Source organism: Pseudochaenichthys georgianus, unplaced genomic scaffold (genome assembly GCF_902827115.2).
Source record: "Pseudochaenichthys georgianus unplaced genomic scaffold, fPseGeo1.2 scaffold_1069_arrow_ctg1, whole genome shotgun sequence".
NCBI classification, from domain to species: Eukaryota; Metazoa; Chordata; class Actinopteri; order Perciformes; family Channichthyidae; genus Pseudochaenichthys; species Pseudochaenichthys georgianus.
In genome coordinates, this window is record NW_027262033.1 from 8,438 (window position 1) to 35,000 (window position 26,563).

The 26,563-nt window shown below is 45.3% G+C and overlaps 1 protein-coding gene across 1 annotated transcript in view; it reads left to right on the forward strand.

Annotated features, from left to right (window-relative positions):
- Positions 1-2,238: 2,238 nt before the first annotated feature.
- The window catches only part of LOC117440610 (alpha-1,3-mannosyl-glycoprotein 4-beta-N-acetylglucosaminyltransferase B-like), a gene marked incomplete at its 3' end in the record, with an annotated part of 37,366 nt that continues 13,041 nt past the window's right edge, over positions 2,239-26,563 (forward strand). Inside the window, exon 1 of the mRNA XM_034076844.1 lies at positions 2,239-2,380. Coding sequence (XP_033932735.1) covers positions 2,239-2,380 — 142 coding nt within the window. The remainder of the gene's footprint in view (positions 2,381-26,563) is intronic.

Genomic DNA, 26,563 nt, shown 5'->3' on the forward strand with positions numbered 1-26,563 from the left:
TTGTATTTTGGACTTGTCTGGTTCTCGTAGGCCTTTTGATTTTATCTTGGTCTGTTCTCAGCAGACTATTACATCTTGACTTGTTGTGTTTTTCTTTGGACTCTAACTGGTCTGATTCGTGTTGCCCTCTTGATCGCGATTTGTCTTGTTTCGTAGTAGTTTTTCTTTGGGCTTGTCGGGTTCTCCTAGGGCTTTTAATGTCTGTCTTGTTCTAGAGGCCCTTTGCTCTGGACTTGTATTATTATTGTTGGCAACTTGACCCAGACATGTCTCGCTATCAGGGGACTAATAAGTTCCGACTTGTTTTGTATTTCGTGGCACTTTGGCTCAGAGATGGGGACTCGAGTCGCACTTAAGTCGCACACACAGAGACTCCAGACTTGACTTGGACTCGTGACCAAAAGACTTCAGACTCGACTTGGACTCGTGTGTTGGGACTCGTGAACAATCATTGTGTTTTCTATGTGTGGCGTATTAAAGGTGGGGTAGGTAAATGTGAGAGAAACCGGCTCGAGATCGCTAGAATTTGAAAATACACAACCGGAGATAATCTGCTAGAGGCTGCTACTTCCTTATAGAGCCCGCCTCCTCCAACACACACGAACGCGCACATGACCAATGAGGGCACGAGATCAGTGTGTGCCCAGATGGAAGGCTGACAGGCAGGCAGGCCATCCAGTTATTTTAGCCGGGCTCATTACGCAGACGTGCGCGCCTCTGTTACTACCTCGTAGTAACACCATGGCGACCGGCGGCACACCTGCGGCTGTACCGCTTGTAATTAGGTTCAACTACAAAGACTTCGAACAAAACGCCGGCGGCACCAACAAAAGGAGCACACTGCAAAGTCTGCAATATCAAAATCAAGGATGCTGGCGCAACAACGTCGAATTTCATCAGGCACTTGAAAAGTCACCCGGAGAGGTCAGTCACATTAACGCATGGACGGTTAGCAAACATGTTTAGCTCAGCATCAGCTGTAATGTTAGCTTAGCTTGCTGCTAGCTTTGTAACTGAATATTTGAAAAGATGAGTGAATTGCTTGTCACACTTGTTTGAGTTGAGTGGCGTTGACATCCAACTCTTGACATGACATAAAAAAGGTCGGTAACGTTAATCATTACCCGCTTTTAAGTACTTTTAACAGTTTCCCTGTGGGGGATTAACAAAGTATTTGTGATACTGATTTCTGATTCTGAAGTGTTTTGCTTACAAGTTTTTTGCATTTAGCTAAAGTGTGATGTTTGTCCTCATATTGCAATAGCCTGTTTAAAGTGATCATATAACAAACAGCTAATCAGTACTGATGCTGTATGCTATTAGATATAGGAGTGATAATAACTCAGTACATGCTTTGAATTTCTTAGCTATAGCTGCAGTATTCTTAACAGACTGGATAGCAGCAGACGATAGAAGGCTTATTACAACCAGAAGAGACATGAGACTTTTATTTTTTAGAGACTTGAGACTTGACTTGGACTCGTGACCAAAGACTTGAGAACATCTCTGCTTTGGCTTCAGACTTGTCTGGTTCTCGAAGGTCTTTTGACTCTTTTTGCAGGCTTTTTAAATGTGGACGTGTCACATCCTCTCGTAGGACTCAGACCTGTCCGGTTCCTGTTGACCCAGACATGTCTCATTCTCACGGGACTATTAAATCCAGACTTGTTTTGTTTCTTGTTAGACTTTGTACTTCGGACTTGTCTGCTTCTCGTAGGCCTTTTTAACTTGGTCTGTTCCGAGTGGACTATTCAATCTTGACTTGTTCCGTTTTTCACGGGTCTTTGGACTCTGGTCTGATTCTTGTTGGCCTCTTGACCAGAGTTTGTCTGGGTTCCTGGTAGTTTTTCTTTGGACTTGTCTGGTTCTCCTAGGCCTTTTAATGTCTGTCTTGTTCTAGAGGGCCCTTTGCTCTGGACTTGTATTATTATTGTTGGCAACTTGACCTGGACGTCGCCTCGTTCTCAAGGGACTATTACATTCAGACGTGTTTAGTTTTTGCGGGATATTTGAGCTCTCTTGGACTTGTCTGGTTCTTGTTGACAGGACACCTCTTGTTTCAGGGATCTATTACATCCAGACGTCTAACTACAATCGGACTCTAGTTCTCGGTGAACATTTGACTTTCTGACAAAATTAACGTCCTAAAAAGTCAACAGGAATGGAAACAGTACGTTTCTGTCGAGGGAATCAAACCTGTGACCTGCGTGTTTCTGTTCATGCAGGAATGGAAAGATAATGAGGGGTGTAGTGAAGTTCTGGGTCACCCCCCCCCCCCAAAAAAAACCCAGGGAGGAAGCTGATTGGCTGACAAAGATAACAATCTCATGTTACCAAGACAACGGTCGAGTACCCTGTCCGTCAAGCGTCTGTTCCCACGGTAACAAAAGCTCCCGTTTACCCCTGCTCGCACACACACACCACACACACACACACACACACACACACACACACACACACACACACTGGGAAACCTTCCTGTGTGTGTGTGTGTGTGTGTGTGTGTGTGTGTGTGTGTGTGTGTGTGTGTGTGTGTGTGTGTGTGTGTGTGTGTGTGTGTGTGTGTGTGTGTGTGTGTGTGTGTGTGTGTGTGTGTGTGTGTGTGTGTGTGTGTGTGTGTGTGTGTGTGTGTGTGTGTGTGTGTGTGTGTGTGTGTGTGTGTGTGTGTGTGTGTGTGTGTGTGTGTGTGTGTGTGTGTGTGATTCTGCGGTCACTGCAAATGTTTTTATACTTGGGGCAGGAAGAGTGGAAAAGGCCAAACTGATCCTATTAGAGAGGAAACACACACACACACACACACACACACACACACCCTCACCCACACACACACTTTCCATCTGAACATCGTTTAAGAAAATGTTTTTTGGCAGAAGCTCCGTGTTTCTCCTGCCAACTTACTTTATAAAATATTAAATAGTCGACTACAAACAAGTTGTAAAAAGTTTAAATGTTAATGACGAAGATCAGTCCCAGCTGGTTTCTGGTTTCATAATCAGTAATCTGATACTTGAGTAAACAAAGCTGATCCCTCTGAGACTTTTGTCGTCTGGAAGTTAAACTCCACCCGCTGTCGGCTTTATTTCAAACATCCTCAACATGTACCTGACAGGTAACAGATTTAAAAACACCTGCTGTGAAATCTCCTGAAAGCTGGCAGGGCCCGGTTTAAATGATGAACCCATCCCTCTACTTTAAAGAGTCCTCTCCTGCTGATGTTCAGGTGTATATCAGTATGTAGAGTCTCTACTTTAAAGAGTCCTCTCCTGCTGATGTTCAGGTGTATATCAGCATGTAGAGTCTCTACTTTAAAGAGTCCTCTCCTGCTGATGTTCAGGTGTATATCAGCATGTAGTGTCTCTACTTTAAAGAGTCCTCTCCTGCTGATGTTCAGGTGTATATCAGTATGTAGTGTCTCTACTTTAAAGAGTCCTCTCCTGCTGATGTTCAGGTGTATATCAGCATGTAGTGTCTCTACTTTAAAGAGTCCTCTCCTGCTGATGTTCAGGTGTATATCAGTATGTGGTGTCTCTACTTTAAAGAGTCCTCTCCTGCTGATGTTCAGGTGTATATCAGTATGTAGTGTCTCTACTTTAAAGAGTCCTCTCCTGCTGATGTTCAGGTGTATATCAGTATGTAGTGTCTCTACTTTAAAGAGTCCTCTCCTGCTGATGTTCAGGTGTATATCAGTATGTAGTGTCTCTACTTTAAAGAGTCCTCTCCTGCTGATGTTCAGGTGTATATCAGTGTGTAGAGTCTCTTCTTTAAAGAGTCCTCTCCTGCTGATGTTCAGGTGTATATCAGTATGTAGTGTCTCTACTTTAAAGAGTCCTCTCCTGCTGATGTTCAGGTGTATATCAGTGTGTAGTGTCTCTACTTTAAAGAGTCCTCTCCTGCTGATGTTCAGGTGGATATCAGTATGTAGTGTCTCTACTTTAAAGAGTCCTCTCCTGCTGATGTTCAGGTGTATATCAGTATGTAGTGTCTCTACTTTAAAGAGTCCTCTCCTGCTGATGTTCAGGTGTATATCAGTATGTAGTGTCTCTACTTTAAAGAGTCCTCTCCTGCTGATGTTCAGGTGTATATCAGTATGTAGTGTCTCTACTTTAAAGAGTCCTCTCCGGCTGATGTGTGTGTGTGTGTGTGTGTGTGTGTGTGTGTGTGTGTGTGTGTGTGTGTGTGTGTGTGTGTGTGTGTGTGTGTGTGTGTGTGTGTGTGTGTGTGTGTGTGTGTGTGTGTGTGTGTGTGTGTGTGTGTGTGTGTGTGTGTGTGTGTGTGTGGTCTGTCACACCAAAGTTAATGTAATGAAGTGTATTCGTTTTAAGGTCAAACGTTATGAAACCTCAGCCTGACCTGCTGCTGTTTGCTTAAGATACCGGATTAAACTGGCTGCTACACACACACACACACACACACACACACACACACACACACACACACACACACACACTCCAGGGGATGAAGAGACGACACACTGCTGCCTTGTTTAAAGAGAAGTGATACTTGAGCTGAACGAGTGTGTGTGTGAGAACAGGCCTCTCAGTGTAAAGTCCACTCAATGAACCTGGAGGCCACACACACACACACACACACACACACACACACACACACACACACACACACACACACACACACACACACACACACACACACACACACACACACACACACACACACACACACTGCAGCCTGTGTGTACCTGTTCTGGAATCATCCACAGACAACACTTCAAGGAAGAGTCGCTCTGAGAATTTCCAGTAATCAGAAATATGAAATCAATGCGTGTTTGTCTCCATGACGATGGCTCAAGCCGCTCGACGACCAGAGCGATCGTGAATAACATTTTATACAATTCCTGTTTCTAATCCTGTTTCTTTTTTAAACTATAATTAATGTTATCATTCAACAACAACACATGTAATAATTGCACTAGTATACATTTCTATAGTCCACTAAAATAAATTGTATAATTGTATTTAAATAATAAAGTTTGCATTTTACCTTTTCATTTTATTATTACACAAACATAAGTAATTACCGCTGCAGTATAAAGTGTTCTGTTCCCCTGAGTCAGACCGTGCTGCAGGCGAGGAGCCGCTCAGTGCTGGACCTGGAGAGAACGCGACCTGGAGAGTTCGCGACCTGGAGAGAACGCGACCTGGAGAGAACGCGACCTGGAGAGAACGCGACCTGGAGAGAACGCGACCTGGAGAGAACGCGACCTGGAGAGAACGCGAACTGGAGAGGACGCGACCTGGAGAGGACGCGACATGGAGAGGACGCGACATGGAGAGGACGCGAACTGGAGAGGACGCGAACTGGAGAGGACGCGACCTGGAGAGGACGCGACCTGGAGAGGACGCGACCTGGAGAGGACGCGACCTGGAGAGGACGCGACCTGGAGAGGACGCGACCTGGAGAGGACGCGACCTGGAGAGGACGCGACCTGGAGAGGACGCGAACTGGAGAGGACGCGACCTGGAGAGAACGCGACCTGGAGAGTACGCGACATGGAGAGGACGCGACCTGGAGAGGACGCGACCTGGAGAGAACGCGACCTGGAGAGAACGCGTCCTGGAGAGTTCGCGACCTGGAGAGAACGCGACCTGGAAAGTTCGCGACCTGGAGAGAACGCGACCTGGAGAGAACGCGACCTGGAAAGTTCGCGACCTGGAGAGAACGCGACCTGGAGAGAACGCGTCCTGGAGAGAACGCGACCTGGAGAGTTCGCGACCTGGAGAGAACGCGTCCTGGAGAGAACGCGACCTGGAGAGAACGCGACCTGGAGAGAACGCGACCTGGAGAGTTCGCGACCTGGAGAGAACGCGACCTGGAGAGAACGCGACCTGGAGAGTTCGCGACCTGGAGAGAACGCGTCCTGGAGAGAACGCGACCTGGAGAGTTCGCGACCTGGAGAGAACGCAACCTGGAGAGAACGCGACCTGGAGAGAACGCGACCTGGAGAGTACGCGAACTGGAGAGTACGCGACCTGGAGAGAACGCGACCTGGAGAGAACGCGAACTGGAGAGTACGCGACCTGGAGAGAACGCGAACTGGAGAGTACGCGACCTGGAGAGAACGCGACCTGGAGAGTTCGCGACCTGGAGAGAACGCGTCCTGGAGAGGACGCGACCTGGAGAGAACGCGTCCTGGAGAGGACGCGACCTGGAGAGGACGCGAACTGGAGAGTTCGCGACCTGGAGAGAACGCATCCTGGAGAGGACGCGACCTGGAGAGGACGCGACCTGGAGAGGACGCGAACTGGAGAGGACGCGACCTGGAGAGGACGCGACCTGGAGAGAACGCATCCTGGAGAGGACGCGACCTGGAGAGGACGCGAACTGGAGAGGACGCGACCTGGAGAGAACGCGACCTGGAGAGAACGCGACCTGGAGAGTACGCGACCTGGAGAGTTCGTGACCTGGAGAGTACAGAATGCTCTCGGCTTTCCGCAGAATCTGTCGGTTCCAGAAGGAATTTAAGTCTCTCTGTTTCACGCCGATGATCTTGGAGCAGGTCTTAACGTGCTGTTCAGGCTGCTCCTGTCTTTCGGCGTGAGGCTATGGAACCAGCTGATAAGAGAAAAACAGATACGGCTCTCAATGAATGCTTGGTAAAAACCACAAAGCATGAACGGCCTGACAGGGAAAGAGTTCAGTTTGCGAAGAAGGTGCATTCTCTGTTGACCCCGCTTCACAACACACTCAGTATTCACATCACATTTGAGGTGGTCATCGAAAATGGTGCCCAAGTATTTGTATGATGTGACAATTTCTACCTTGTCATTGTGCACGATGCACTCCTTAGGAACATCCTTGTGACGTCTAAAATCAAATCAGATTTGCGTCCGATATGACGTAACATCTGAAATGTGGACCCAAGGCCCAATCAGAACGCTGCTATCAGAAACAATGCCCGACTGTTTTGGACGTAATATGGTCGGTGTTTACATTAGCATGCTAACACTCAGAGCTAACCGGTGCTGGAGAGCATGTGTGTGAAGAAGCAGGAAGTAGAAAGGAACTCACCTCGTGGTATAACCGGGAGACAGAAAGCCTTTGAGCTCCAGACTGTTTCAGAGCCTTGATAATCCATGATATGGCGTTTCATCACGGCAGCATTTAGTTTAGACGGTAGCTGCCGGGTCCCGCATGAGCTCAGCCCCTCCTCTTTAAAGCTTTATCCCAGAATCAGCACTTTAGAAACAGGAAGTTGAACAGAGGGACATGAGGCGTGGCTAGAACGATCTGTTTGGTGTTTGGAGCAAAACACTTCATAGACATGTTTTTATATATTTGTATCTGAGCCCTCTGCTGTTGCCTACAAACAGGTGACCTTTGAGACTTAACTCTCGCACAGAAGCTCAGGTTTGGATCAACAGGAATCTTAAAATAAAGAAATCTGAAATAAGTTAATTTAAACACAGCTGGAGTAATGTTTAGTTTGTAAGGGTCACTGCATGTTATCTTAGTTAATGCGTGTTCCTCATGTCTCCGCGTGTCTCTGCGTGTCTCCGCGTGTCTCCGCGTGTCTCCGCGTGTCTCCGAGCTCTGAGTCGAAGCTCTGAGTAGAAGCTCTGAGTCGAAGCTCTGAGTCGAAGCTCTGAGTCGAAGCTCTGAGTCGAAGCTCTGAGTCGAGGCTCTGAGTCGAGGCTCTGAGTCGAAGCTCTGCGTCGAAGCTCTGAGTCGAAGCTCTGAGTCGAGGCTCTGAGTCGAAGCTCTGAGTCGAAGCTCTGAGTCGAAGCTCTGCGTCGAAGCTCTGCGTCGAAGCTCTGAGTAGAAGCTCTGAGTCGAGGCTCTGAGTCGAAGCTCTGAGTCGAAGCTCTGCGTCGAAGCTCTGAGTCGAAGCTCTGAGTCGAGGCTCTGAGTCGAGGCTCTGAGTCGAGGCTCTGAGTCGAAGCTCTGAGTCGAAGCTCTGAGTCGAAGCTCTGAGTCGAAGCTCTGCGTCGAAGCTCTGCGTCGAAGCTCTGCGTCGAAGCTCTGAGTCGAGGCTCTGAGTCGAAGCTCTGCGTCGAAGCTCTGAGTCGAAGCTCTGCGTCGAAGCTCTGAGTCGAGGCTCTGAGTCGAGGCTCTGCGTCGAATGGAAACAGCACAGTAGTTTCTATAAGTCGGGAGGACTTTTTTTAATGAATCCAAAAAAATAGAACATTTTAGTTTAGTTTTTTAAACAGTTTATATAGTACAACATTTTAAGTGCACATATGTCAACTTGTGCTCAAGCTAGTTTTTCATATTTCCATGTTTACATATCTACACTAACATGTTCTGTATTTGTAAAAAGTGCATTCATGGTCAAACTAGTTTAAACTCAGATTTGGTCATTTTACCGATTGAAGCTTTTTGACACATGATGCATTCAAGGACAGTCGGAAATATAGACATTTCTCTCTTTTGTTTTTACAGTTTCTGGGTTTTCGAACGGGTTTAGTCAAAGCCTAAGAAGGACGGGTTGTTTTGTAAGCGTTCAGAGAAACCATGGAAGCTCGTGTTCCCGTGAACCCCTGCTTCCTCGTCGTGTGATCGGCTTTGCGGTGGAAAATGTTCCCGGTGATGTTCTTCTCCTTGTCTTCATTACGGTTCTTATTGGTCGGCGGGGAGCGTGAGCACCGTAAACAGGAAGTACTCAGGTCCAATCACTGACCCCATCATGGCTCCCTGTGGGATTCTGGGTAACGTAGTCCCCCCGTCATTAACCCCCGATCGCCCTCCTGTCGGCAGGGAAGAGGCGTTCAGGTGTTTCTAAAAAAAGTACAATACAATCATTGTATTGTATTTTTTATTTTTGTACTCTATTTTATATTTTGATTTATTATTATTATTACAATTATTTGTTTAATCTCTCAAAGTGTATCAGTATCCCTTGTTGTGAAGTACTTCGAGATTTGTCTTGGCAGATGAGAAGCGCTATATAAATTAAATATATTATTATTATTATTATTATTGCACATGTAAATAGTCCCCTGAAATAAATGCTATCGTTGCACAATAAACATTATTTTCGGGGATATTGAGCCGTGATGACCGTCAGGATTCAAGAGCTTTATTTATTTATATGCACACAGCCTGTATGTATAAGTCTTCACTTGATGCGCCTTTAACGATGCAGCAGACATTATACTGAAGACATTAAAGGAAATAAGGAAGTCAAATAATGCAAAGACATAATGGTGCCAGGAAGCTTCAGGAACAAATACATATATAATATAAAGAGACGATGGGCTTCAGGAGGGAGGAGGTAGACCTGCGTGAGAGGAAACACTCGACCTCTGGAGCTTATGGGCAGAAAGCTTTTATCTTATAGACAGGAAGCTCTTATTTTGTACACAGGAAGTTGTTATCTTATGGACAGGAACTCCCACTGTGTGTGTGTGTGTGTGTGTGTGTGTGTGTGTGTGTGTGTGTGTGTGTGTGTGTGTGTGTGTGTGTGTGTGTGTGTGTGTGTGTGTGTGTGTGTGTGTGTGTGTGTGTGTGTGTGTGTGTGTGTGTGTGTGTGTGTGTGTGTGTGTGTGTGTGTGTGTGTGTGTGTGTGTGTGTGTGTGTGTGTGTGTGTGTGTGGTTAGTCCACGCCCCAGCTGCCTCATTCATAAACGTTAGATCATCATTCATCTCTTAGTCCTCATGTTCAGGTGTATATCAGTATGTAGTGTCTCTACTTTAAAGAGTCCTCTCCTGCTGATGTTCAGGTGTATATCAGTATGTAGTGTCTCTACTTTAAAGAGTCCTCTCCTGCTGATGTTCAGGTGTATATCAGTGTGTAGTGTCTCTACTTTAAAGAGTCCTCTCCTGCTGATGTTCAGGTGTATATCAGTGTGTAGTGTCTCTACTTTAAAGAGTCCTCTCCTGCTGATGTTCAGGTGTATATCAGTATGTAGTGTCTCTACTTTAAAGAGTCCTCTCCTGCTGATGTTCAGGTGTGTATCAGTATGTAGTGTCTCTACTTTAAAGAGTCCTCTCCCGCTGATGTTCAGGTGGATATCAGTATGTAGTGTCTCTACTTTAAAGAGTCCTCTCCTGCTGATGTTCAGGTGGATATCAGTATGTAGTGTCTCTACTTTAAAGAGTCCTCTCCTGCTGATGTTCAGGTGTATATCAGTGTGTAGTGTCTCTACTTTAAAGAGTCCTCTCCTGCTGATGTTCAGGTGTATATCAGTATGTAGTGTCTCTACTTTAAAGAGTCATCTCCTGCTGATGTTCAGGTGTATATCAGTATGTAGTGTCTCTACTTTAAAGAGTCCTCTCCTGCTGATTTTCAGGTGTATATCAGTATGTAGCGTCTCTACTTTAAAGAGTCATCTCCTGCTGATGTTCAGGTGTATATCAGTATGTAGTGTCTCTACTTTAAAGAGTCCTCTCCTGCTGATGTTCAGGTGTATATCAGTATGTAGTGTCTCTACTTTAAAGAGTCCTCTCCTGCTGATGTTCAGGTGTATATCAGTATGTAGTGTCTCTACTTTAAAGAGTCCTCTCCTGCTGATGTTCAGGTGTATATCAGTATGTAGTGTCTCTACTTTAAAGAGTCCTCACCTGCTGATGTTCAGGTGTATATCAGTATGTAGTGTCTCTACTTTAAAGAGTCCTCACCTGCTGATGTTCAGGTGTATATCAGTATGTCGTGTCTCTACTTTAAAGAGTCCTCACCCGCTGATGTTCAGGTGTATATCAGTATGTAGTGTCTCTACTTTAAAGAGTCCTCTCCTGCTGGTGTTCAGGTGTATATCAGTATGTAGTGTCTCTACTTTAAAGAGTCCTCTCCTGCTGATGTTCAGGTGTATATCAGTATGTCGTGTCTCTACTTTAAAGAGTCCTCACCCGCTGATGTTCAGGTGTATATCAGTATGTAGTGTCTCTACTTTAAAGAGTCCTCTCCCGCTGATGTTCAGGTGTATATATCAGTATGTAGTGTCTCTACTTTAAAGAGTCCTCTCCCGCTGATGTTCAGGTGTGTATCAGTATGTAGTGTCTCTACTTTAAAGAGTCCTCTCCCGCTGATGTTCAGGTGTATATCAGTATGTAGTGTCTCTACTTTAAAGAGTCCTCTCCTGCTGATGTTCAGGTGTATATCAGTATGTAGTGTCTCTACTTTAAAGAGTCCTCACCTGCTGATGTTCAGGTGTATATCAGTATGTAGTGTCTCTACTTTAAAGAGTCCTCACCTGCTGATGTTCAGGTGTATATCAGTATGTAGTGTCTCTACTTTAAAGAGTCATCTCCTGCTGATGTTCAGGTGTATATCAGTATGTAGCGTCTCTACTTTAAAGAGTCCTCTCCTGCTGATTTTCAGGTGTATATCAGTATGTAGCGTCTCTACTTTAAAGAGTCCTCTCCTGCTGATGTTCAGGTGTATATCAGTATGTAGTGTCTCTACTTTAAAGAGTCCTCTCCTGCTGATGTTCAGGTGTATATCAGTATGTAGTGTCTCTACTTTAAAGAGTCCTCTCCTGCTGATGTTCAGGTGTATATCAGTATGTAGTGTCTCTACTTTAAAGAGTCCTCTCCTGCTGATTTTCAGGTGTATATCAGTATGTAGCGTCTCTACTTTAAAGAGTCATCTCCTGCTGATGTTCAGGTGTATATCAGTATGTAGTGTCTCTACTTTAAAGAGTCCTCTCCTGCTGATGTTCAGGTGTATATCAGTATGTAGTGTCTCTACTTTAAAGAGTCCTCTCCTGCTGATGTTCAGGTGTATATCAGTATGTAGTGTCTCTACTTTAAAGAGTCCTCTCCTGCTGATGTTCAGGTGTATATCAGTATGTAGTGTCTCTACTTTAAAGAGTCCTCACCTGCTGATGTTCAGGTGTATATCAGTATGTAGTGTCTCTACTTTAAAGAGTCCTCACCTGCTGATGTTCAGGTGTATATCAGTATGTCGTGTCTCTACTTTAAAGAGTCCTCACCCGCTGATGTTCAGGTGTATATCAGTATGTAGTGTCTCTACTTTAAAGAGTCCTCTCCCGCTGATGTTCAGGTGTATATATCAGTATGTAGTGTCTCTACTTTAAAGAGTCCTCTCCTGCTGATGTTCAGGTGTGTATCAGTATGTAGTGTCTCTACTTTAAAGAGTCCTCTCCTGCTGATGTTCAGGTGTATATCAGTATGTAGTGTCTCTACTTTAAAGAGTCCTCTCCTGCTGATGTTCAGGTGTATATCAGTATGTAGGGTCTCTACTTTAAAGAGTCCTCTCCTGCTGATGTTCAGGTGTATATCAGTATGTAGTGTCTCTACTTTAAAGAGTCCTCACCTGCTGATGTTCAGGTGTATATCAGTATGTAGTGTCTCTACTTTAAAGAGTCCTCTCCCGCTGATGTTCAGGTGTATGTCAGCATGTAGTGTCTCTACTTTAAAGAGTCCTCTCCCGCTGATGTTCAGGTGTATATCAGTGTGTAGTGTCTCTACTTTAAAGAGTCCTCTCCCGCTGATGTTCAGGTGTATATCAGTATGTAGTGTCTCTACTTTAAAGAGTCCTCTCCTGCTGATGTTCAGGTGTATATCAGTATGTAGTGTCTCTACTTTAAAGAGTCCTCTCCCGCTGATGTTCAGGTGTATATCAGTGTGTAGTGTCTCTACTTTAAAGAGTCCTCTCCCGCTGATGTTCAGGTGTATATCAGTATGTAGTGTCTCTACTTTAAAGAGTCCTCTCCTGCTGATGTTCAGGTGTATATCAGTATGTAGTGTCTCTACTTTAAAGAGTCCTCTCCCGCTGATGTTCAGGTGTATATATCAGTATGTAGTGTCTCTACTTTAAAGAGTCCTCTCCTGCTGATGTTCAGGTGTGTATCAGTATGTAGTGTCTCTACTTTAAAGAGTCCTCTCCTGCTGATGTTCAGGTGTATATCAGTATGTAGTGTCTCTACTTTAAAGAGTCCTCTCCTGCTGATGTTCAGGTGTATATCAGTATGTAGGGTCTCTACTTTAAAGAGTCCTCTCCTGCTGATGTTCAGGTGTATATCAGTATGTAGTGTCTCTACTTTAAAGAGTCCTCACCTGCTGATGTTCAGGTGTATATCAGTATGTAGTGTCTCTACTTTAAAGAGTCCTCTCCCGCTGATGTTCAGGTGTATGTCAGCATGTAGTGTCTCTACTTTAAAGAGTCCTCTCCCGCTGATGTTCAGGTGTATATCAGTGTGTAGTGTCTCTACTTTAAAGAGTCCTCTCCCGCTGATGTTCAGGTGTATATCAGTATGTAGTGTCTCTACTTTAAAGAGTCCTCTCCTGCTGATGTTCAGGTGTATATCAGTATGTAGTGTCTCTACTTTAAAGAGTCCTCTCCCGCTGATGTTCAGGTGTATATCAGTGTGTAGTGTCTCTACTTTAAAGAGTCCTCTCCCGCTGATGTTCAGGTGTATATCAGTATGTAGTGTCTCTACTTTAAAGAGTCCTCTCCTGCTGATGTTCAGGTGTATATCAGTATGTAGTGTCTCTACTTTAAAGAGTCCTCTCCTGCTGATGTTCAGGTGTATATCAGTATGTAGTGTCTCTACTTTAAAGAGGCCTCTCCTGCTGATGTTCAGGTGTATATCAGTATGTAGTGTCTCTACTTTAAAGAGTCCTCTCCTGCTGATGTTCAGGTGTATATCAGTATGTAGTGTCTCTACTTTAAAGAGTCCTCTCCTGCTGATGTTCAGGTGTATATCAGTATGTAGTGTCTCTACTTTAAAGAGTCCTCTCCTGCTGATGTTCAGGTGTATATCAGTATGTAGTGTCTCTACTTTAAAGAGTCCTCTCCTGCTGATGTTCAGGTGTATATCAGTATGTAGTGTCTCTACTTTAAAGAGTCCTCTCCTGCTGATGCTCAGGTGTATATCAGTGTGTAGTGTCTCTACTTTAAAGAGTCCTCTCCTGCTGATGTTCAGGTGTATATCAGTATGTAGTGTCTCTACTTTAAAGAGGCCTCTCCTGCTGATGTTCAGGTGTATATCAGTATGTAGTGTATCTACTTTAAAGAGTCCTCTCCTGCTGATGTTCAGGTGTATATCAGTATGTAGTGTCTCTACTTTAAAGAGTCCTCTCCTGCTGATGTTCAGGTGTATATCAGTATGTAGTGTATCTACTTTAAAGAGTCCTCTCCTGCTGATGTTCAGGTGTATATCAGTATGTAGTGTCTCTACTTTAAAGAGTCCTCTCCTGCTGATGTTCAGGTGTATATCAGTATGCAGTGTCTCTACTTTAAAGAGTCCTCTCCTGCTGATGTTCAGGTGTATATCAGTATGTAGTGTCTCTACTTTAAAGAGTCCTCTCCTGCTGGTGTTCAGGTGTATATCAGTATCACGATAATTATTAACGTGTTCATCATCCCGATGTTCCACTTAGTAATACTTGTACTTTTTTGTAATAATAAAAACATGAATATGAAGTACTTCTTCCACCAGTGCTCTAAAGTAAAGCAGTTTTTATATTTTATGTGTACAGTAAAGTATTCATTGATGCCATGCTGATATTCAGGGGAAATACAGTCCTTTCTTTTGTGGAGAGAAAAAAAAGAGAAACATTAAACACAAGCCGTCTCTGTAGCAGGGAGTGCATGCAGTGAGTTCATCTGCTGCGACAGGGGGGTAGGAACCAAAACGCTGCCAGATTTGTGTTCCTACCCTCTCTTGGTCTCGCTCCTATTGGAGGTGACAGCTGATATTGAGAGGAAGCGGCATGTGAAAATATCTCAGCGCTGCCAAGCTGACCAGCGTGTGTGTGTGTGTGTGTGTGTGTGTGTGTGTGTGTGTGTGTGTGTGTGTGTGTGTGTGTGTGTGTGTGTGTGTGTGTGTGTGTGTGTGTGTGTGTGTGTGTGTGTGTGTGTGTGTGTGTGTGTGTGTGTGTGTGTGTGTGTGTGTGTGTGTGTGTGTGTGACCATGATAATGACTCTGCGACACACACACACACTCACACACACACACACACACTCACACACACACTCAGACAAACAACAGTATTGACTAAAGGCTCAAATAAACACAAATCCACTCCACATATCGACTGAAACCAGAGCTCAAAGGCTAACAACACACACACGCACGGTAAGATGAAGTCATGCTGTTAGATGATACTGTCTGGGTTTGAACCGAGGGGACTGCGTGTGTGTGAATAATAAAAGCAGTTCTTTCACTTCAGTAACAGTCGTCCAAAACCCAGAAATCCCTCCGTCACGAGTCAAAGCCTTTCCCTCAGCATCGCCTGCACTTAAAGGCCCACAGAGCGAGGTGTGTGTGAGGTAACATGTCTGAGTCTGGATCGTAGAGAAGTCTGCGGAGACGTTCCTCCGTCTTCAGAACTCCTGAAGGGACCTCACGGACGAGCCGATTACATCTGGTTCAATACGGAAGTCAACAAACCGCTTTCTGACGTCACCGGGACTACGTTTGCTTCTCAAGTCTGTGGCTTCCCTGCTGCTCCCATCCCGAGCACACTTTGACTCGCTTCCTGCTGACACCGTGAGGAACAGCGACATCGATAATACTCCTCTGCATCTCGAACCATGTCGTTGACGTCCAATCCCCCTTATCGTCCGGTGTGTTGACGTCCAATCCCCCTTATCGTCCGGTGTGTTGACGTCCAATCCCCCTTATCGTCCGGTGTGTTGACGTCCAATCCCCCTTATCGTCCGGTGTGTTGGCGTCCAATCCCCCTTATCGTCCGATGTGTTGACGTCCAATCCCCCTTATCGTCCGGTGTGTTGACGTCCAATCCCCCTTATCGTCCGGTGTGTTGACGTCCAATCCCCCTTATCGTCCGGTGTGTTGACGTCCAATCCCCCTTATCGTCCGGTGTGTTGACGTCCAATCCCCCTTATCGTCCGGTGTGTTGACGTCCAATCCCCCTTATCGTCCGGTGTGTTGACGTCCAATCCCCCTTATCGTCCGGTGTGTTGACGTCCAATCCCCCTTATCGTCCGGTGTGTTGGCGTCCAATCCCCCTTATCGTCCGATGTGTTGACGTCCAATCCCCCTTATCGTCCGGTGTGTTGACGTCCAATCCCCCTTATCGTCCGGTGTGTTGACGTCCAATCCCCCTTATCGTCCGGTGTGTTGACGTCCAATCCCCCTTATCGTCCGGTGTGTTGACGTCCAATCCCCCTTATCGTCCGGTGTGTTGACGTCCAATCCCCCTTATCGTCCGGTGTGTTGACGTCCAATCCCCCTTATCGTCCGGTAAGGATCCGAAGCGTTCCCGCAGACGGACGCCTGACGGCTGATTGGATCCGAAGCGTTCCCGCAGACGGACGCCTGACGGCTGATTGGATCCGAAGCGTTCCCGCAGACGGACGCCTGACGGCTGATTGGATCCGAAGCGTTCCCGCAGACGGACGCCTGACGGCTGATTGGATCCGAAGCGTTCCCGCAGACGGACGCCTGGCGGCTGATTGGATCCGAAGCGTTCCCGCAGACGGACGCCTGACGGCTGATTGGATCCGAAGCGTTCCCGCAGACGGACGCCTGACGGCTGATTGGATCCGAAGCGTTCCCGCAGACGGACGCCTGCCGGCTGATTGGATCCGAAGCGTTCCCGCAGACGGACGCCTGCCGGCTGATTGGATCCGAAGCGTTCCCGCAGACGGACGCCTGACGGCTGATTGGATCCGAAGCGTTCCCGCAGACGGACGCCTGCCGGCTGATTGGATCCGAAGCGTTCCCGCAGACGGACGCCTGACGGCTGATTGGATCCGAAGCGTTCCCGCAGACGGACGCCTGACGGCTGATTGGATCCGAAGCGTTCCCGCAGACGGACGCCTGACGGCTCCAGCGTGCTCGGCTCTGGAGCTTCTGCTGCTCTGTCCGTCCGGCCCGAACGCTCCCGTTCCGACCTCTGGAGCTCAGACCTGTGTGTTCGAGAAACCTGAGCGTCTGTCTGACGGTGTTCCGCTCGAGGGATGTGAGGAGGCTTTTCTCAGCGAATCCATTCAGAAAACAGCAGATGTCTGAGTGTGAGGTTTGAAGCTCGGACAACAGAGACAAGAGATGTGCAGCTAAGTTAAGGAGATTATGGCCAACATGACGATGGTTTTATTTCAAGGATCCCTCAAGAAAAAGACTTAAAGCTGGTCTCTAAAAGGCGATCTAAAGGAGATGACTTAAGAGGGACTTTTACAACTCTTTTTAGTTTAAGGAAATCCAAAAAAGAATACTTAAAGTTTGTTGTGAAGTACTGTTTTTAAGGAAAGTTAAGGGATGAGACTTAAGGGTCTTGTGTTGTTGTTGTTTTATGTGAAAACTTAAGAAAAGGACTTAGGGGGTTTTGTGCAACTGATTTGATTGTTAGGGAGCCTTAAGGAGAATACTTACTGTAAAGGTGTTTTGTTAAACCTCTCTTTTAAAGGAGATTTTAAGGATGAGACTTAAGGGTGATTTATGCAATTAATTTACGTTTCAGGAAATCTAAAATAGAATACTTAAGGTGTTTTGTGAAGTACTGTTTTCAAGGAAGCTCAAGGGATGAGACATAAGGGTGTTTTGTGCATGTTTTTAAGGAATACTTAAGGGGAAAACGTAAGGGTTTACTGTAGCCGTTTTTATTTCAAGTAAACCTGCAGAAAAAGACTTAAAGGTGTTTTGTAAAACATATTTTTTAAAGGACATTCTAGGTAGAAGATTTAAGGGTGATTTGTGCAACTAATTTAAGTTTCAGGAAATCTAGAATACTTAAGGTGTTTTGCGAAGCAGCGGTTTGTAACGAAGCTTAAGGGATTAGACTTAAGGGTCTTTTGAGCAACATTGTTTAACTTGAGAAATGTTAAGCAAAAGACTTAAGGGCATGTTTTAAAGGAATCCTTAAGGAGAAATTGTAAGGGTTTAACTTGACCATTTTATTTCAAGGGCACCCCCTGGAAAAGACTTGAAGGTATTTCGTGAATCACATGTTTTTAAGGGAACTTAAGGGAGAATATTTGAGGGTCTTATACCACGCTACGATTAGCTACAGTTTACCTTACTGTCTGTGGAGCCTTTTGGTTTGTCTGCGGACTATTGCCTGTTTCCAGTTAATCTCCGTCTCTCCGTGTCTCCGTCTCTCCGTCTCTCCCTCTCTCTGTCTCTCTGTCTCTCCCTCTCTCTGTCTCTCTGTCTCTCCGTCTCTCCCTCTCTCCGTCTCTCCGTGTCTCCGTCTCTCCCTCTCTCCGTGTCTCCGTCTCTCCCTCTCTCCGTCTCTCCCTCTCTCCGTGTCTCCGTCTCTCCGTCTCTCCCTCTCTCCGTCTCTCCCTCTCTCCGTGTGTGTGTGTGTGTGTGTGTGTGTGTGTGTGTGTGTGTGTGTGTGTGTGTGTGTGTGTGTGTGTGTGTGTGTGTGTGTGTGTGTGTGTGGTGTGTGTGTGTGTGTGTGTGTGTGTGTGTGTGTGTGTGTGTGTGTGTGTGTGTGTGTGTGTGTGTGTGTGTGTGTGTGTGTTGTTGATTCTCTCCAGCCAGCTGTTCGTCTCTCTTTGTTCTGCAGAGATATTTCAGGAATGCAGATCAGAGGCTTAGATCTGATGTTCAGACCATGCCTCCATTCCTCAGTGAAAGCAGTCTCTGGTTTATTCCCCGTCCCCGCGCCGAGGGTCTGACGTCCCCGCGCCGAGGGTCTGACGTCCCCGCGCCGAGGGTCTGACGTCCCCGCGCCGAGGGTCTGACGTCCCCGCGCCGAGGGTCTGACGTCCCCGCGCCGAGGGTCTGACGTCCCCGCGCTGAGGGTTTAGCTCATGCAGCTCTTTAGCATTAACGAAGCTAAGCAGATCAACTGGTCTGTAATACAAGTGATCTGATGATGGGATGCAAAATAATCAGGACGTCCTCCATGTCTACACACACACACTCACACACACTTATCCTCCATGTTCACCCACACACACACACACACACACGTCCTCCATGTCTACACACACATGTCTTCCATGTTCACACACACACATCCTCCATGTCTTCACACACACTTATCCTCCATGTTCACACACACACATCCTCACACACACACACACACACACACACACACACTTTCACACACTCACACACAAACATGTCCATGTCTGCACACACACATGTCGTCCATGTCTGCACACACACATGTCCTCCATGTCTACACACACACATGTCCTCCATGTCTACACACACACATGTCCTCCATGTCTACACACACACATGTCCTCCATGTCTACACACACACATGTCCTCCATGTCTACACACACACATGTCCTCCATGTCTACACACACACACATGTCCATGTCTACACACACATGTCCTCCATGTCTACACACACATGTCCTCCATGTCTACACACACACACACATGTCCTCCATGTCTACACACACACATGTCCTCCATGTCTACACACACATGTCCTCCATGTCCACACACACATGTCCTCCATGTCTACACACACACACATGTCCTCCATGTCTACACACACACATGTCCTCCATGTCTACACACACACACATGTCCATGTCTACACACACATGTCCTCCATGTCTACACACACATGTCCTCCATGTCTACACACACACACATGTCCTCCATGTCTACACACACACATGTCCTCCATGTCTACACACACATGTCCTCCATGTCTACACACACATGTCCATGTCTACACACACACACATGTCCTCCATGTCTACACACACACATGTCCTCCATGTCTACACACACACATGTCCTCCATGTCTACACACACACATGTCCTCCATGTCTACACACACATGTCCATGTCTACACACACACACATGTCGTCCATGTCTACACACACACATGTCCTCCATGTCTACACACACACATGTCCTCCATGTCTACACACACACATGTCCTCCATGTCTACACACACACATGTCCTCCATGTCTACACACACATGTCCATGTCTACACACACACACGTGTCCTCCATGTCTACACACACACATGTCCTCCATGTCTACACACACACACACGTGTCCTCCATGTCTACACACACACATGTCCTCCATGTCTACACACACACATGTCCATGTCTACACACACACACATGTCCTCCATGTCTACACACACTTGTCCACACACACACCTGTCCAAACATCTGTTAGCTTGGTACCTCAGGCTGTCAGATCTCGTTAGTGTGTTTCTTTAAACGAGACTCACAGAGGGCGATCGAGAAGCCAGACGTTCCTTGATCAAAACTAACACTCGTACGATTTAGGAAGAGAGGGTAACCCTAAAGAGAGACCACAAAATACCTTAAAAAGGCCCTTAAAGTCAGAGTTGTTTTGTTTGTTTTTGTTTTCTTAAGATATGAGACTTAAGCTGATTCGTGCAACGGATATTATTCAAAAGTTGAACATTGCTCAACTTTTGACGCCAGCACCGCTCCACGTCGCTTCCCACAATGCAGTTCGGCTAAAAGTGACGTCGCCCCATCCAAAGTGAATGGGCAGAAGCGCTGGAAGCTTCAACGCACGCCGCCGTGTGGACGGGCCGTCACCCCCGTTTCACTCAGAGGTCAAGGAATAGGAGATAGGGTTAGAATTTAGGAGCTGATTTTTGGATTATTGGAACGCAGCCGAGCTCCAGTGGCTCGAATGTGAAAATACACAACCGGAAGAAACCGGCCCCTTCCTCACAGAGCCCCTCCTCCAACACACGCGCACATGACCAATGAGGGCACGAGATCAGTGTGTGCCCAGATGGAAGGCTGACAGGCAGGTAGGCCATCCACTTACTTCAGCCGGCTCAGATGATTGGTCGAGCTTTTTACAGCGCCACGGCTTCAAAGCACTTCAGATATTCATTGCTATCGGGACGTTAAGAGCCTTCCATGGAATCAGAGCGGCGGGTGCTGTAGGCTAGGGAAAGCCTTCCCACATATTTGAGTCACTGCATCCTGGTAAAATAAAAATATAATGTATAGTGTGTGTGTCTTTGACATTACATGTGCCCTGTGCACTACGAAGCCAGTTCCACAGACCCTGGATACGTTTGAGTTATCTTCACTAACCCTAACAAACGAGATCTCGCTAAGCGGTCCTGACGCTGGTTATCAACTCGGTAAATCAAGCCGGGGTTTCTCTCTCCAGCTGAGAGAGTGTTCACGTGAAAGGGGCGGGGCTAGCTACATTTGACCAATCACAAACAGGGACAAGTGTACTGACAGCGCAGCGTCATACTTCATTAATGAAAAGTAAAACTTACTTACTAAACTTTAAACATCCATGACTTAAACATATAATCCAGGATACGAGCCACATGGCTGCTGCAAGGAGAATACAGAACAATTTAAAACATAACAGAGTTTGAAAGCGTACAACAGGTTTATGATATCACTGCCCCGTCTAAGACGCGAGTGGATCTGACTTGAATGACATTTGAGGCAGGCCCGGCTCCAGGACGAAATGACTGAGGGGGCTGTTAAAAAATCCGAGGTGGCGATTTTTTTTTCACAACAACGAAAAATACTGGCGATGTAATGAATTGACACACCAAGCTTTTTTCCTTCTCACTGCTCTCCAGTCTCTTTGCTTCTTTATTTTTATTCCGGATTCACCCGTCTCATTCCGTTCTTTTCCTCTGATCTTTAATAACAGATAGTCCATTATTAGATGGCTGCACTTTGGTTAACAGACTAACTTTGATTTCCTCAATTCATAAATGGACAGGCTCTGTAATTATACCATAACCTTTTCTCCTCTATCCCTTAACTCGTCGTCCTATACAGATTTACTTACCTCTAGTCAGGTCAGGATTAAAGAAACATTAATCGGGTTGATTTTTTATTTCCAGGATTGAATGTTCAGATCAAGGCCTAAAACCTGGCATTCCATAAGAAAGTGACTAATATATAAAACAGATGTAATATTGGATCAAATACTGCACCAAATGGACCGACACAGATTAAAAATAAAAATAAAGTCCCCTGGTCGGGTCTGCTCTCTGTTCCGAGAATAACCACTAAACATGGAAAAGCAGCTTTGAGTTATTATGCCCCAACAATTTGGAACAAACTGCCCAAATCGTGCACGTCCGCTGAAACAATTCCTATCCTGAATTTCCCCTCGGGGATTAATAAAGGTTCATCTTATCTTATCTATTTTAAAATCCCGACTAAAAACGCACCTATTTGCCGCTGCTTTCAATTGAGCTGCCCATACTCCCACTACAGTATGCTTTTTAGTCATGTATTCTGTACCTGCTGTGTTTATTTATTTAATTTATTTCATTACCTTTGCTTATTATGCCTGTTTTTAAATGCCTTTTTAATAATGTATTCATGCTTTGTTCTTAAATGTCTTTTGCTTTTAATCTGTAAAGCACTTTGAATCGCCACGTGCTGAAAAGTGCTATAGAAATAAAATGGTTTGTCTCTGGAGTCTAACTGCCATGAGAAATATCAAATTAACGTTCCAAAATCCGTCACTAGATGTCGCTCATTGTACAATATGGTTGATATAATACATAACATATTATTACTATAGTAAAAGGGCTCGCTTTGGCAACAACCTGATCCATACAGGCAGCCCTAAGTAATAACAAGTAACCATCATGTGTGGTGCTATCTGTAGTTGTCTGTCATATTGTTTTCACCTGGGCCGGCCCTTGGCATAGGCAGTGTAGCTGAATGCTAAGGGCGCATCAACCCATCGGGGGCGCCGGAAATTGGGGAGAAAAATGACATCATGTATTTTTTAGCTGCCCGGATTATAGCAGACAAAGACTCATTCTGAAAACTGCACTGGAACAACATAACATCAAGGACATGGATTTCAAGTCAATATACGAAAGTAAATCAAGAAATGAAGTAAACAAGCTGATCTTCAAGTTCCTCAAAAACACTGGTCTGAGGACAAGCATTTAATATAAACATTTAATAAATCAACAGTAGGTGGCGATATATGCTCCAAGTGGAAGCGATTCGCCATTAAAGAAAAAAGAGGAAGAAGTAGTAGAAGAAGAAATACGCTAACGCTACAAACAGGCACAACACTGTTACTCTGTTTTTACTGACATATAACATTTGATTTCACCTTGCTCTATTTTTTTTAACGCACGTTCAAAAACGAGAACATTTTCGGGAGTTTCAACCGGGTACCGGCCACCGGAAACGGGGACTCTGCCCGGAAAACAGGGACGTTTTGGTCCCCCACCCGACCGTGTTTACAGCTAGCACACACGCTAACATTAAGACTACAAGCTCACTTGGGGCTGAGGCTTGTTTACACGTTGCTTGACTGCCTGCCCACACATCTGATCCAAACATAGCAACGTGTATTGGGGGAAATAATTATTTAAAGTTATTTAATAATTGTGACATTTATTATTGTACTTTTTGATGGATGAATGATGCTCAAAGTGAGGGGGCATTTCCTTTATCCTGTAATATGACTTGAGAGATTTAAACTCCGCACACTGAGCTCTGATTGGTCAGCAGGCGGTGCTCTCACTGAGTTGATCTCTTTTCTATAGACGCCGGACGCGTCAGGTAAAACAAAGTCATTCAGCCTTCCCAAACCTGAGCCTCACGCGCCGCCTGTGGAACATAACAACAAGTGTATCTCCAGCCGGTTTCTCAAACTTACCTACCCCGCCTTTAAGGAGAAGAATTAAGGGTGTTTTGTGCCACTTCCTAAAATGTTAAGGAACCCTTAAAGGAATGGTCCACTCATTAGATAATTAATCAAAACGTCAGTATTTAGTGAAACGTTATGTTTAAACCATACCCTGAAGAAATCAGCGATATTCCCCGGTAAATAATGATTTTATAGCTCTTTTTTATCAAGACCTGTATATTCCGTCTGGCCGCCGCCATGTTTGCCATTTTCAGTAGTCACGTGATGGTCGTGACGTCATCCATGCCTTCACTTTGTCAACACACGGAAACATGGCGGAGTATTTGAGTTCGGACTCGTCAGCAGAGGAAGAAGTTTTGACCAATGTGAAGAGATTGGATGGGGGAATTCAGCCATACATATCAGTATGACAATACGACACCCACTGTCCTTAGACCCTCACATCGTACAAGGAAAAACTTCCGAAGAAAACCCACAGTTTAAAGGGAACATGGGAGAAACCTCAGGGAGAGCAACAGAGGAGGGATCCCTCTCCCAGGACGGACAGACGTGCAATAGATGCCGTGTGTAAATTGAAAAGATAATACATTTGCAACATAGGTAGTCCAGATGTTTGGAAATGCATGTGTGTATAATGGGAAGATGATATAAGATACTATATGTATGCATGTAGTACCACCCTTGCTAGCGATTCCCTCTCTAGTTTAGCATACTCAGCTTCGTTGTCCCTGGCCATAGAATCACGATTTTATGGGGCCGGAAAAAACTGGGGTAAAATACACACTAGCCGGTACTACGCTATATGGAAAGGCCAACAAAAACTGTCCTGGTCTGGACGCTAAAGGACGTTAAAACGGGGCTAGCCGCTGCAATGGAAATGCGCTACAACATACCTTATTCTTACTCCGAGCACTACTTCTGCTCCTCCGTCGCTTCACACTTGCAGAGGGCGATTTCTCAACTGGCCGAACTGGTGTCCTGGTCGGTGATGACACCAGAAAGACCGATGGTACTGCATCTCCATTGAGTAATGGTTGTTCTTTAAATCCCATGTTATGTTTGATCATACTCTCAGAGTAGTCGTCCGGAAATGTGAAATGTTCGCTGCATACATGAGCCTGTAAATCTCTCGGTTCGGGCCGGCCACATTTCGCTAGCCACTGCCTCCGAATGTACTTCTTATGCTTACCTTTTGGCAACAGATGGAACCGAGCATTCCGTGGATTGTTCCTATCCGAATTGTGGCAATATTTCGCGATACAGTGAGGCATATTTGAAGAGAGAAACTCCAGTAAATAACATGGAGATCAACGTGTCTTCGAAAACCAAACGCATGGATTACGTCACGTCCGGGAAATGGCGGCGCCCACAGTGTTGTATATAATCAGTTTAAAATCACTGATAATGTCATCGGATTAAAAAAAAAAAAAAAGACACTGGCAGAGACTGGTCTGTTTTATCGGATGATAATTATTTAAAAATGAGTGTCATGAGCATACCATTCCTTTAACGAGAACTTGTAAGTTTACCGCAACCATTTTTTTCCCAAGGAAGCTTTAAGAAGTGTTTTGTGAAGCAGATGTGTTAAGGAAGCCTAAGGTGTAAGACTTAATGGTTTTATGTAGAAAATATATCTTTGGACGTTTTCCGCAGAAGACTTAAGGGTCTTTATGCCACATGTTGTATTAAACCTTAAAGACAAGACTTTCGGTATCTTTTGTGCAACTTATCTTCTTCTAAGGAAAACTTAAGACAGTTCTTAAGGTGTTTTGTGAAGGAGATGTTTTCCAGGAAACGTAGGGGAGAATACTTAAGGGACTTATATTAAACATACTTTGTTTTTTTTCAAGGTATTTTCCCTTAGCATATCACAGAAGACTTAACGGTGTTTGTACAGCATGTTGTATTTTAAGGAAACATACATTGGGACTTTAAGGAAGTTCTTAAGGTCATTTGGCTTTTCTCTTTTTTTAACAGTTTTCATGCATTATTTAAGTTTCTGCCGTTAGCTTTGTTCAAACAGGATTATATCTGTCTTTCAGGAGATAATAGCCGGTGACTGCCGGTGGTCCTCTTCCTCGCTGTACTCTGACTTCCTGTTTCCTCTCTGACTTCCTGTTCCACATTTGAAAACTCCCATTGGACAGATATTCATAGGTTTCTTTGTTTAGTGTCGGGAATCCTGCAGACTTTTCGGATAAGTACAATTGCTCAAATTTGATTGAGTATTAAGGACTCTTTAAAGTAGAGACACCACATACTGATATACACCTGAACATCAGCAGGAGAGGACTCTTTAAAGTAGAGACACTACACACTGATATACACCTGAACATCAGCAGGAGAGGACTCTTTAAAGTGGAGACGCTACATACTGATATACACCTGAACATCAGAGGAGAGGACTCTTTAAAGTAGAGACACTACACACTGATATACACCTGAACATCAGCAGGAGAGGACTCTTTAAAGTAGAGACACCACATACTGATATACACCTGAACATCAGCAGGAGAGGACTCTTTAAAGTAGAGACACTACACACTGATATACACCTGAAACATCAGCAGGAGAGGACTCTTTAAAGTAGAGACACCACATACTGATATACACCTGAACATCAGCAGGAGAGGACTCTTTAAAGTAGAGACACTACACACTGATATACACCTGAACATCAGCAGGAGAGGACTCTTTAAAGTGGAGACGCTACATACTGATATACACCTGAACATCAGAGGAGAGGACTCTTTAAAGTAGAGACACTACACACTGATATACACCTGAACATCAGCAGGAGAGGACTCTTTAAAGTAGAGACACCACATACTGATATACACCTGAACATCAGCAGGAGAGGACTCTTTAAAGTAGAGACACTACACACTGATATACACCTGAACATCAGCAGGAGAGGACTCTTTAAAGTAGAGACGCTACATACTGATATACACCTGAACATCAGAGGAGAGGACTCTTTAAAGTGGAGACGCTACATACTGATATACACCTGAACATCAGAGGAGAGGACTCTTTAAAGTAGAGACACTACACACTGATATACACCTGAACATCAGCAGGAGAG